This window comes from Dermacentor silvarum, chromosome 8 (genome assembly GCF_013339745.2).
Source record: "Dermacentor silvarum isolate Dsil-2018 chromosome 8, BIME_Dsil_1.4, whole genome shotgun sequence".
In the NCBI taxonomy this organism is placed as follows: Eukaryota; Metazoa; Arthropoda; class Arachnida; order Ixodida; family Ixodidae; genus Dermacentor; species Dermacentor silvarum.
Genome location: NC_051161.1, coordinates 44,957,834 through 44,970,977, shown reverse-complemented (window position 1 = coordinate 44,970,977; position 13,144 = coordinate 44,957,834). Strand labels below are relative to the sequence as shown.

The window sequence follows — 13,144 nt, the reverse complement described above, 5'->3', positions numbered from 1 at the left end:
ATTTCTTGTCAGCTACCCACATTTTGGCTTATGCCTGGGAACAAGTGCAGGCAACTACCGTATTTACTCGATTCTAACGTACCCTCAATTGTAAGGCGCATCCAATATGGTAACAGATTTAGGGTCGTACTCGATTCTAACGCGCACCCAATTTTTGGACCCGATATATCGGAAAAAAGGTGCGCGTTAGATTCGAGTAAATACGGTACATTTAAGAAGTGCTTCCACAATGCAGGCCTTGAAGCACAAGAACTAATACTCATCAAGAGAAAAGCCCTGCTGATGCTGACGCCATATTCAGCCAGGCAGTGCCTTCTGCCCCTTTCACGCGGCAGGACTATATATATGAGGCAACTGATGAAAATGAGCACCTCTTGCAAGGTGAGCCTCGAGGAACTGAGTGCCGAAGCACAAGCTGAGGAACAACTCTCCTCCAGAGATAAGTGTGATGACCTTATTCCCAGTGCAGCTAAAGAAGCAGTTGAACTTTTGCTGCACTGTTTTGAGCATGAGGGGCATCCAGAATTTCTAGCAAGCCTGTAGGCATGTGCATTTTGTGAAAAAGCAGCTTAAGCGTGCCAAGCAAGCCACAATTCATTCCACTTTTTCTGCGCATCCAGATGAGTAGGGGCTGGTGCAACTTAAAGTGCTTCGTGAAACGTGTGGCCTTGCTTAAATTAAACTTTTGATAAATGGAACATTCGTTTGTCCCTTAAAGTTTCTGCGTGCTTTTCCGGCGCAGAGGATTTCTATGCTAGCCTCACCTCAAAAACAGGTTGCTGATGACTGAGCTTTGCCTTTTTGGGCTGACCGACCCGCAAAGCTTTTGGACATAGTCAACTGCCCCAGGCTATTTTAAAGGTAGCCTGGAGCAGCTTGTATCACTTTCACTGACATTCCCATAAGCATTTCTACGTCATGGTGATAGCGCTGTCTGTCCCTCTCGTTCCACCGAGCAAGCTATTACACTGTAACGTCTATTACACTGTAACGTGTGGCACTCAAAGCATTCCTCCTAGCAAGCTCGTTCTCAATGAATCCCAGGACACAGACGCACCTGACCCGAAAGCTTTCTCGATGCAGCCAGTCTAGTCCAACTTGCAAAGCACAATGCAGGCAAGAAAACCCAAGCAATAAAACTGCTTCCAGCAAGACATACCAGTGGGTCCCCCCATACTCTGCTGGGCTTCAGCATCTGTGACAGCAATGCGCACTCCTTGCCGTGGCTCGAATGGCGGCACATTGACCAGTTTGAGGACACGAGCGATTTCCTCCCGGTCCGTGCACTTCGGCAGGCCAAACATGGCTGCTCGGAGGTTGGCTGCAGCCACTATGTAGTCCATGTGTAGAGTCTGCATTGCCAAATGCACAAACAATTTATTTATTTATTTGTTCAAGGTCCTCACAGGCTCCGAAGTGGAGTATTGCGTGAGGGGGGTTACAAAAGGTTAAACAATAAACAAACGAGTTAGCCAAGGTCCTCAAACACCATGAAGTAAACAAGCCCCTACTGTGTTGTTTGTTGGGTATCCTCAATATCTTAGTCAAAAGCCTGCGCTGTATTTCCTTGCACAATGAATGAAAACCCACAGTAAATGTCGAATATCATTTCCCCTCTGTGCGGTGATGCACCTCAAACTTTGTACGGAATTGTGTTTAAAAGTAAGTGCATTTATTATGCGAGTCAACATGTATGCTTTTCTTTACAAACAAGTCAAATGCAGTCACGAGTGAATGCACTCAAGATCAATGCTAACAAAGCTTTCGAAATTCACTGCTTCATGACTATTACATAGCCACGGCACTGGCCAGTAATATCTAAAGAAGAATACACAGCCCAATTTGTACTTGCCTCCTTGGGATCAAACTCGATAGGTCTGGGACAACGTTTGGGGCCAGACCAAAATAGGGCTCCTGAACTTGTAGTCTGAAAAAATATAGAGAAAGAGGAGGGAAGGGGAAGAAAAGTTCAGAAAACGAAAAAAATTTTCCAACACGAGCTTTTTATGAACCGAGAGCAACTGCACAGATAACTGGCAAACAACGTGACAAATATTAACTATGAAACAAAAACATGACCACATTTCACCTGAACTCTTATGAAAATATTGCAGTTTTGCAACTGAGTATAGATGGCTTGAACATTACACTACCAGAGCTGCTTTAATGACTTCATGGGACAATAGTGCAGTGCCTGCTATCTACGGTTGAAGTTCCACTTGTTTCTGTCCTTGACCGAATTCCTGAAAAGCTGGTATCTACAAGCCACGAAGACAACAGGACTGCCCTCACCTGGTCTTCTGGAAAGTTGTACAGCAACTGCCGGATCTGGTTGTTGTACTGGTCCTGGAAACGTAGCCTGGCCCAAGCGATACAGTCAGCAAAAGACGTCGGCCGCTCATCCACCAGCATTTGCTTGACCCCTTCGAGCAGCTCCAGCTGCAAGGTGAGCATGAACACTTGATCCAATGGCAGAAAGTACAGCAACAGATAATGTCCACAACGCTACATTAATGTGCACACAAAGTGTTCATCGACAACAGATGAAACTACAGTAAGTAGACACAGGTACGAACCAAGAAATACAAGGAACATTTGTACTTCTCAGAATGTGGAAAAAGACATTATCAGGTTTTTTTCGTGTCTACTGAAGCATGACGGAGTCTCCTGGCAATTTAGGGTAACCTTTCTCTTGTGAATGCTGGAGATGTTATGTTGTGTCAGCTGACACCATCCTATGGTTGCAAATTTTCAAACCTCATTCATCGCTTCATCCAATTCTTTGCTGCTGTTAATGCTCCATCCCTTGGCACTCATTCAGTCTAATGAACCCTCGGTTATCTGCTCTACCCACTACACAACCTGCCTGAAACGAGTCTTATTCTCAACTACAATACAGTGTAGTCTATTACTATGAATTTCATATAAATTTTTTTTTTCAGATTAAGGAAAATCAGTGCTATGTCTGTGCTGTGAAAATTTGGGTGTGCCACTATTAGCAGCAGACTGCTGCGATTAAAAATCTTCACCAGCCCTATCGCCATCTCTCGCAGTAATGGCAGCACACTGGTATTTGATTCCGCGACCTCGTGCTTAGCAGCCCAACACAAATGCATCATAGCCACTAAGCAACCACGGCGGACTGTGCTAAAAAAATCAAAAGAATCCAATGAGACATTACCGGCTGGTTTCCTGGAAGTTTCATGGTCTTCTCCATGAACCTTGGGTCTCTGAAGATGACAGAGGAAAAGAAAAGGCCCGAGTTATTGATGCTACGAGTTTCGTGCTTTGTATGAACATAATACCTTCAACGAACTGCATCCACAATGAACACTAAGGCCAAGAGAAACAAAATTTCGTAGTGTGAAAGTGCGCAACCTCGTTCAGCTTAGTTATATCTGTGTCGCACGGGCACAGAAAATGACATTAACTTGTTTAATTTTTTCTTTTAAATACAATAAACCTGCCCAAATTCAGTGCAGCGTTGACTGAAAAGAAAAAAAGATTTATTTCCCATGTGTTCAGATAGGAGCCCCGAGTTAAAGCTTGGGAAAGGAGGACGTGCCCTGCTCTGCTTGCTCTGGTTTGGTCACGCCTCCCCGCACTTCTTGCCTAGTCATTTTTACGGCAGATGACAATGCCCTAGCTAATGGCGCATCAAACTTTCGCTCGGGTTGGCTGAAAAGCAGTTCATGGGAGCGAGAAAGTTCGGCGAATTTGAACGCAAAAACCCATGCAATGGTTATTTCAAAGTTCTTCCGCATACAAATACAGAAGACTGCTGGGACCAACGGAGAAGTTTGAATTATCCATCAATTAAGAGATTTCAAATAAATAAAGAGGAAAGCGTCTACAAAATTAGAACAACAGACATTGAAGGATTGTACTTACTTCAAATACTGGACAGCATTGTCAGCACATTGCCTGAATAAGCCTTCGAACTCGTCACGAGCCCACTGAAAGAGAGTAATGTATTCATTCAGAAAGAGACCTTAACAAGACGCTAACACCGTCTCTGCACCGTACATCGTATCCTCACGGGAAAACACTTTTGGATACATCAAACCATATTTCTTTGTTCTGCTGGCCCATACTAGCAGTGAAACTTTCCTTTCATGGACCTTGCTATAAGGAACTATTCGTTACCATGGACAAAATTTTTGAGCAAGAAATTCTTCAAATAAGCCCCCCTAGCCGGTTCCCTCTCAACTCCTTTTATTATATGCTACAGTCAAAGCTCGTTAAGGGGACAGACTCATTTTAGACACTTTTTCTTTATTTATCCATCAATTTTAATGCAACTGCACTGGCTTGTGTAGTTTTTTCTGCTGATTTCAAATATGTAATTACTTTTCCAGTAAGTTATTTTGTTCCTGAGATAACTGAAGTTCATCTTCCATTGTTTAAGGACACAATAGGAAAAAAAGTGTTTAATTAAAAATTATATTTAAGCTATGGCTGAATAGACTAATGACTGAAGATTGATATAATGCAAGCACTTTTTTTATTTGGCCATTCTTAGCTAATTTACAGCACAACAAACTTTACACTTTGAAAAGCACCTGCCATGCAGTTATAATTTTAACGATTAATTATGAAGACTTGTGCTCAAAAATCTGCTTGCATACTTGGATTGTGTATGCATTTAGGTTTCCATTGCATAAAGAATTATTGTTGTACCTGCCCTAGGTGCTGAGATATGTAGGCCTCAAAATTGAAAAGAGTCATAAATTTACATGTTGAGAAAAGTGCAAAAAACAAATAGCACACAGTTTATTTAAAAAATAACAAGTAGAATGTGGATATTTTTCAATGCAGGTGCTAAAAGCCACCAGGGATATAGTCTGACTGCTGCTTAGCGTTGTAGTGGCGCTTCTTTAGTGCCTGCTGGACACGCTCGGTGCTTGCATGCTTGCGTGTAGACTCAGCCGCTCGGTGCCTGTCTTTCTCGTTCATCCGTCTGGTGCTTGGGAGGCTGGGGTTCAGACTCAGCTCCTCCAGGATGCCCGACGAGGTTCTCAAATTGCCACAGTTGAACTTCATCACTGCCTCGGCAACTGCAGCTTCAACCGTAAACAGTGAAGCATGGCGTTCCTTGGGTGCCAGTGCCCAGATAAGGGAATGAAGGCTTTCGTTATTGTTTTGGGTTTTACCCCGTTGGCACCTTTCTAAAAGCTTTCTTTCCGACAGGCGCTCATAAATCGGTAGCAGAGCTTTAGACACATGCGGTGGCAAATTGTAATGGTGCCTGGGAGCGGGTTCCCCCTTTGCTGCTGCTGCATTTTGGCGGCACCAAGAATCTGGGCCTGCCGGGCATAGGCTGTGATTTGACACATTGTCATTTGAAGTTACATGGTGATATGTCGCCATTACAGCCCTTTGCATGGCCTCAACATCTCCCTTGTGAGATTTGAGGGCCCAGCCATAATACGAGCTCAACTTTGTTATGAGGTCGCCAGTAAGCCTTCCCCTTCCTCCGAGGGTTTCAGAGCTGCCTCCCTTGTGCCTTGCAATCAAATTGCGTAAGGCAGTGCCCATGCGCTTCTGTACATGGTTCACACAATCCTCTTTTTGGATTTTGATGAAGCCATAAACATCTGCTTCTTGCAAAGCATGGAAAGCGCGGCTGTCACCATCTGAAAGAATGGTCGTGTATCTGAGGCCGTTTTTTCTCAGAGACCTGTTAAAAAGGAGAACAGCTGCTTCCACCTCCATTTCGCCAGCTTTCTTTGCAGTGTTTTTCTGGCACATGTGGCTGTCCCGCCAAGTCTGATATGCTGGATCGTTTTCCTTCGGCCCTCGTTCGCACCCGGCACAGAAGTTGCTCAACACAACATAGTCGAGCACTAGCCCAGTGAAGAGTTCAATCACCGCGCCCACACCTATGTGAGACGAGTGCCCGCGTGTCATCCACGAGCCGTCAAATGAAACGGCAATGTTGTTGGCGTTTTGAATGTCCAGTTCTTTATAAAGTTGCCGAACTGACGTCGCGCACTCGCTGGTGACTTTTTCGGCTGCGCGAGTTGCTGCAGGAGTCAACTTTTGTTTGACATATCCCTGCCACGTTTTTTTATGGAGACCGCGATGGGAAATGTTCATAGTAGAAAAAATGTCATTCATTGCTGCTTGACGATTGCCAGTAGACTGCATCGCTCGAGCGGCGAGGATGTTCACGGCGAACGGATTCACTTTCTGATCGCCGTCCACCCGCGGAGAACTCCATCCTTCCGCGATGTCTCCACAGTTTGCACAGCTGACACACACTTTCACGGCAAGGCCATACTCTCTCTCGCGTTTGTACAAGCTGACGTTGCCGCCGCCGCAAAATTTGCATTTTAGAACGCCGAGCAGTCCACTCAAACACTGAATATCGGCAATGAAGAAACTCTCCTCGTCGCTCTGTTGAGTCGGAGCAGCGCTGGCCGGTGCGTCGTTGCTGTCATCAAAAAAATCTAATTTTCTTTTCGTCGCGGCGGTTGAAGCAAGTTCCCGCAGTTTTGTATCGGCTTTTGTCTGCCTTGCCTGCAGATCTGACGGCGTCAGCATCAAAGTATCGCGGCGCACGCGGCCGCTGTTTGTCGTAACTCCGCAGGCCGGCTGGCCAGCGAGGCCTAATTCTCCGTCAGCGGCCTCGGGCGACTCGGCGAATCGCTCTTTGTCGGCGGCTGGGGTGGGTGACACGGAGCCCCGATCTTCATCCGCGCGTTCCGCTGATCGACGCGGCAGCGGCTTCTTCCTTCGTCGCAGACGCGGCTGTTATCTGTCGGAGCATCGCAGACGCCCGACAAGCTTACATCGGCGGCGGCGGCGGCTGGCGACCCATCACGTTCTTCGTCGACGCTTCCCGGTGGTAGACGAGCCTTGAAGTTGTTGGCCAAAGACTTCTTCCTTTTCTTGCCAAACTTATTCCGCGAATGGAACTTTCGCGCTGAACAGGCGAGAGCTTTGGTCGTAAGCGCGCAGATCGAAGTGCTGGCAAAATGGCGGCCCAACTGTCACGTTTTTTTTGCGTTGCGACGCGCCAAGCAGACGACGCGGGTCACGCTCAGCCAATGAGATGGCTCCGTGACCTCACGTGCGCCCAGTAGCCAATAGCATTGCGCATGTTGCTTTTTTTTTGTTGGCTTTTTTCTAAACAACCAATGAGTGAAACGAAGTGGCGACAGCGGGAATTTCAAAACGAAGAAATGCTCTTTCAAACGAGACCAAGATGGCGTCTACGGTGTTCGCGAAACGGCAGCTCTGCGTCGAAAGAAAACTGCCGTTTTGGCGTCGGATTCCGCGCGAGCTCGACTCGCGCGTGCTGTTTGAAATGTTATTACGAATAAATTACCGATTTCTGGCGTGTGAAAATTGGCAGACAGATAGAAAAATGCTCGCAGAACGCTAAAATGCCATATAAAAAAAATCTACTTTTTCACCATTTTCCGGTCCCAAAGACCCGTCTCCCCCCTTAATTCGGCCCCTGTTACTTCAGAAATTCGGTCTGCTGATTCCCTCCCTTCAAAAATGTACATACAGGGTAGGGTGTCTACCAAGTTGACATTTTCAGATTCCCTGAGTTTTCCAGGTTTTCCCTGAGTGATTTTGCTAAATTCCCTGAGTGAAACGAAACTTTCTTTTACATCAAGATGGGCTGACACCATGTTGCCTGATGCTGTCACTCTTTAGTAAGCATGTTAAAAAAAATGCAAAGCATCAATTGCGATAGCAAATTAGTAGAGAGCTATACGGAGTAAGGATAGTAGTTTTATCGATCAGCTGTATAAACTGATCAAGCAGCAGCACGAGCAATGTGCCGAACTGTTGTCGACGCCGTCGGCGTTTCGCCCGCGTTCGCACCGAACGCGCACGGCGCTGGTGACTTGCCTGTGCCTCTGGGGGCGGCTCGGAAGTTTTCGACGAGATCAGAACGGGACACTCGTTGAGCAGCGTCCGAAGTCTTTACCACCTTCTCGCCTCACCACATTTTTATATAAATACACATTTGGTGGCGCAGCTAAACGTCGCCTCCCCTCCCTCCCTCCATTACCGCAACTTTCGTTCCCTTTCAATTAAATTATAGCTAATTTAGGGACGGGCGAATAGTGGATTTGAGGTTCGAAGCGAGTAGTGACTTGGTCAAATAATTTCGAATTGAATAGTTTGAACAGTATATATCACATATTACAGTAAAACCTAGTTAATTCGAATTTCACGGGATTGAAAAAAAAAAAAAAAAAAATGTCCGAATTATCAGGGTATGCAGAAAACAATAAGCAAATGCTTACTACGTCAGCACGATTTTATTAGTATAATGGATGAGCCTTTCACTATTTAGCACAAAAGCAGTGCCGAAGCTGCAATTCTCTTCATCTCGTGACTGATTGGCTCTCGCAGCGGCGATCGAGGCCTCGCGACTTCCTTCGCAGCATGGCTGCGGCGCGCGCCACCATTTCCGACACGCTTTGCACTACCGCGCGCACATCCCGATAATTTTTTCGCCAGTAAGCTCAACGCCAACGGATCGCACGTCCATCGTAATGTAGCCGGTGCGCTTCATCCTCGACAGCTTTGCCCCGAGTCAAACCGAAACCTTGTCGCAACCGCGGCCGCTATCGACACAATTATGAACGGCGACTTTGCGGTGCTTAAGGGTATGGCCACGATAGCGGCAAAAACGCCCGTGTCATGCCGCGAGCGGCAACGCATCATGACGCGTGCGGCAAAAGCGGCAGGAATCGGGGGTTTTACGGCTTGCCGAGGGTGCCGAGTGCGACGAGGGTGACGTCACGGAGCCAATGGCAACCGGACCTCCGCCGCACCACGCCGAGTTATCAATCGACGATTGTCGTCTCTCGCGGTTCTATAGAGGGATTTCTGGACGCTGTCCGATCGCACCCTTTTCGCTCAAGGTGATTCCGCGTTCCGAGAGCGCGAGCTCATATCGCGCTGCCGCGCGGCGAGACGCGATTGCCACGGTGGACTTCGCGGCAAGGTGCTGACGCGCGGCAACTTGCCGCTAGTGTGACCGTACCCGGCCGACGCACGCACCGAGTCAGAACGAAGCTACCGTTCACTGCAACAACTTCAGACGAAATCGCAGTCGCTATCTGCGATCATGGATGGCCACTACGCAGCTCTTTAGGCACGCGGCCGACGTGCGTATTGAGTCAAAACGAAAGTAAACGAAACCGCTGCGAAAGAAACCGCGGCAGCTATTGACGTGATGATGGGTGGCGACTTTGAAATCCCGCGGCTAACGCGTTGTTATGCGCGGCGGTAAACGCAATAAAGGCACAAATAGGCACGAAGCGTTCCGTCGTTGCTGTCATTCACGTACGATTTTCGCTGCTGACTATGGCTATGCAGACTCCGCCGCTTCGTTTCGGTTGTGCGCTAGCGCCGTTTCTGCTCTTCTGCGTCGCACATTTCAGGCTCTTTAATGCAAAAACATATAGCCTTCGAGATTTATGGCAGCCATGACGTGAAGCATAGCCTCCGAGATGTGCACCGACCGTCCGTGGCTTTTGGCTGCCTATTCAGGACCGCTGAATAATTCGAAAATATTGAATCCATGAATTCGAATCTAAGCGAATAACGAACATAGAATTATTCAATGAAATATTCGACAATACCCTATATTCGCCCATCCCTACAGTAATTTTCCCTGATAGAGGCACAAATTCCCTGAGTTTTCCCCGAGTTTTTCCAGAATATTCAAAATCCCTGAGAATTCCCTGTTTTCCCGGTTGGTAGACACCCTGACATATGTCTATGGCAGCGAACTCTCGTTAAATCGGCACAAAATTACGCGTGCACCGCTTAATTTGGACTGGAGACAGGCAAAGACCGGCACTGAAGTGAGTTTTGGGAGTTTTGGAGCGCAGAAATCAATGCTGGCACGTGCACACTAGCGGCAAAACACACGTGACGCGCCGGCCAAAACGCAGCTGCGGCCACACCAACAGGCAGCGCGCCGCTGCAGCAATCACATGGCAGACTAGACTCTCTCCCCCTTCTCGAACTACCCGTCAGCTCCGCCCGGGAGCTGACGCGTGAAGACGATAGTGCGAAACAAGTTTCCGGCTAACACCGGATGCGAGTACGAAGCGAGCGGTTGGGCGGGTCCGCATGACACCAGTTTCCCACGTGCACGTCACAGAAGCGGGCCGCTCTCATTGGTCTCCATCCGCAGCATGCAGCTAACCGCAAAAAATCGGTCCAGGAGCTATCCCTCCAGCGGCAAGAAAAACCTGTTTCGCGGTGCGCGTCTTGCCGCCAGTGTGTACGTGCCATACCGGATCGGAAACCACCCTCCATTCCGAAGCCAAAAATGTATGAGGGGTCGCTGCTAGCTCCAGGTGAATTTTTGGAGCACGCATCGACACTAATCACTTTGAGAGAGAACGAGTGAGAATGAGAACGACGCACATGCGCATTCCTCGACGTCCCTTTTTTCTGTGTCAGCGCGCCGTGTTGCTATTGTGTTGCGCTCCGCTGTGATGGTGACGCCTGTTAAGCGGGCTAAGTACGTGGCCAAGGACTTCGGGACTAAGATAGAAATTCTGAAGGCGCTGGATGAAGGCATCTCCCGTAAAGAGGTGATGCGCCGAACACGACCGCCGCCTTACAGCCTATGGATCAAGGCATCATCCAGTACACGAAGAAAAAATACAGAAATCAAGTTTTGGAGCGTATGCTTCTGTGTATAGATAGAAAAGTGCCCTACAATGTGATGCTCCTGAGTGCAATCCACATTTTGGCACATTTGTGTGCTAACACGCCGGCAGCAGTAGTGGCAAACTGCTTCAGACACAGTGGATTTTCGCAACTGGAGCCGTCTGAAAGCCAGGAGGTCGCAGCGCCTGACGATGAAGAAGATAGGGCCCTCGTAGTCCTGCTTCCTAATGAAGTACAACTCGCCGACTACTTTGGCATCGATGACGGTGTTACCGTAGCCGGTAAGTTAACTGATGTGGAAATCATCGCTGATGCGAAGATAGCCCTCGCGAAGAACTACTGGCACGGCGAACCACCAAAGAATCTGCGGATGCCCTCACTGTTTTGAAGAAATTTTGCCTCGATGCTCCGTGTAACACGCTTGCAATGGACGGATTGACCATGTGCAAAAGGTCGTCCTTGCCGCCCAGCTTTCGACGAAAAGGAACAACCGTCACGGACTTCTTTACGAAGTGAAGGTATGGAATAAAAGCGTTGTTCACATGCAGATTTTGTTCATTCGATAATTCGGACATTTTTTTTAGTCCCTTGAGATCCGAATTAATGAGGTTTGACTGTAGATGTACTCAACTTTCAGCAGTATAGTTACATGGTGTAGGCGCAACCACTACCTTCATCTCCTGTGATGTAACTAGCCTTTCCATTTCCCTCCTGAAATTTCTGCACTTTGCACGCATTTACAACTGCTGCATTCTCAAGCAACTGAGGCCTCATACCGCAATTTCCAAATCAACAGCTACTCGGTAAAGGAGAAGTCATTTCACAATTTTAATGCTACAAATGGTTTGCGAGAAGAACCATGGAAGACGGCTATGTAAAATGTTAACCATCTTGTCAATACACTCCATGCTAAGAATGTGTCTCAATCATAAGGCGCATCGTGTGAACTTCCAAGTGCAGCCTCATTTGTCTATAGATTCTGCAACAGCTCCTGGACACCGAGGACAAGCGAAGAACTGCCTCGAAAGTACAGATTTTACAACTGAAAGTTTTCTCTATAAATTAGTGGAATCAAAATTTTTGGCGACGTCTTTCAGAAAGTAAATGCCAGGAATGTCCAAAACGCATCAAAATCTTACTTTGCCTTCTACCATCAAGTGGCTGCACTGCATGCAGACAGGAAGGAATGCAACCTGCAACCTCAATTTCTAGTCGCATAAACGCCATGGCCAACAGAGCCACTGCAGCAGGTATAGCGTTCTCACACCACCTCAAACCTGCCCACCAAACAGTGAAACAAAAGAGGCACGGACCTGCAGGGTGTGCTCAATGGCGTTGGGGAAGTTCTTGAGCGTGCAGATGGGGATGGACTTCTCGGGTGGGTCCTGGGAGGATGAGTACGACTCTGTCAGGTGAGGAATCACCACCTGCACATTGCCCTTGGTGCCCAGTGTGCCAGACTCCAGCAGGGGCTTGCGGTAGTATACACATCGCCGGTCCATGTAGATCCCTGCACAGTACGCATTCCACCATGTACGGCTGGCTACAAAGCACTGAACATGGGCAGTACACACACACTTCCACGTGTGCATGCACACAGACTGACGAGAATGTCGCCTAGACATGTTTGGAAGCTGGCAATGCATTTGCCTAAGAGTTAAGAGCTGTGTGATCAGTGGGGTGCACTGGGCACCAGTACTTTGTTCACAATGATGGTTTTTGCAATTAAGGACGTGCCGAATTGTAAATTCTCAAAGCTCGAGCTCTTGCCACAGCTTTGGTCATTCTTGCCTAGTTTCATTGGCTGCACCTATTCAGTCTGCACACTTAGTTCACGCGACTGGTGCCTGAATTTCCGGTGAAAATGTGTTGGCTGAGTACAATGGGAGAGTTTAGAATGATGGGTATGCAATATGCTATAACAAAGCAAAAACTTATCGCTTTACAGAGTTCAAAATGAAAAAGGGCGCAAGGGGGCTCACTTGGAATAGCAAAACTTGAGGTGTGTGAACACTCAGTCAAACCTCGATACAACGAAGTAGCAAAAAACATTGCTAAATCGCAAATTTTGTTAATTTGAGGTTATACAGGTTCAGCAGTAAAAACAACTTCACAAATTCCTAGAGCACTCCGGCAGGATAGTATTTATGTCAGCAAGCACTTATAAAAAAACTGCAAGAAGGTCGGACAGCGCGGCTATGATCAGCTAAGGTGTTGCGCTGCTGAGCACGAGATCGAATCCCGGCCGCATTACGATGGAGGCGAAATGCAAAAACGCCCATGTACTTGCGTTGTAGTGCACGTTAAAGAACCCCAGGTGGTCAAAATTAATTCGGAGCCCTCCACTACGGCGTGCCTCATAATCAGAACTGGTTTTGGCACGTAAAACCCCAGAAAGAAGCGCTGCTATGAATGCAAAGATTCACAACTCACAATTAATGTTACTTTCCACGGTTAAACGGCTAAAGCAAACAATTCATCG

At 47.5% G+C, this 13,144-nt stretch overlaps 1 protein-coding gene across 4 annotated transcripts in view; it reads right to left on the bottom strand.

Moving 5' to 3' along the window:
• LOC119461126 (ubiquitin-like modifier-activating enzyme 1) overlaps positions 1 to 13,144 on the bottom strand; it is a 49,088-nt gene that overhangs the window by 8,516 nt on the left and 27,428 nt on the right. For all 4 annotated transcript variants that reach the window (XM_037722330.2, XM_037722329.2, XM_037722331.2 and 1 more), the window contains exons 15-20: positions 11,976 to 12,172; positions 3,892 to 3,956; positions 3,182 to 3,230; positions 2,293 to 2,439; positions 1,853 to 1,927; positions 1,160 to 1,352 (exon numbers count right to left, since the gene is read on the bottom strand). In XM_037722330.2, the coding sequence (XP_037578258.1) occupies positions 1,160 to 1,352; positions 1,853 to 1,927; positions 2,293 to 2,439; positions 3,182 to 3,230; positions 3,892 to 3,956; positions 11,976 to 12,172 (726 nt within the window). The remainder of the gene's footprint in view (positions 1 to 1,159; positions 1,353 to 1,852; positions 1,928 to 2,292; positions 2,440 to 3,181; positions 3,231 to 3,891; positions 3,957 to 11,975; positions 12,173 to 13,144) is intronic.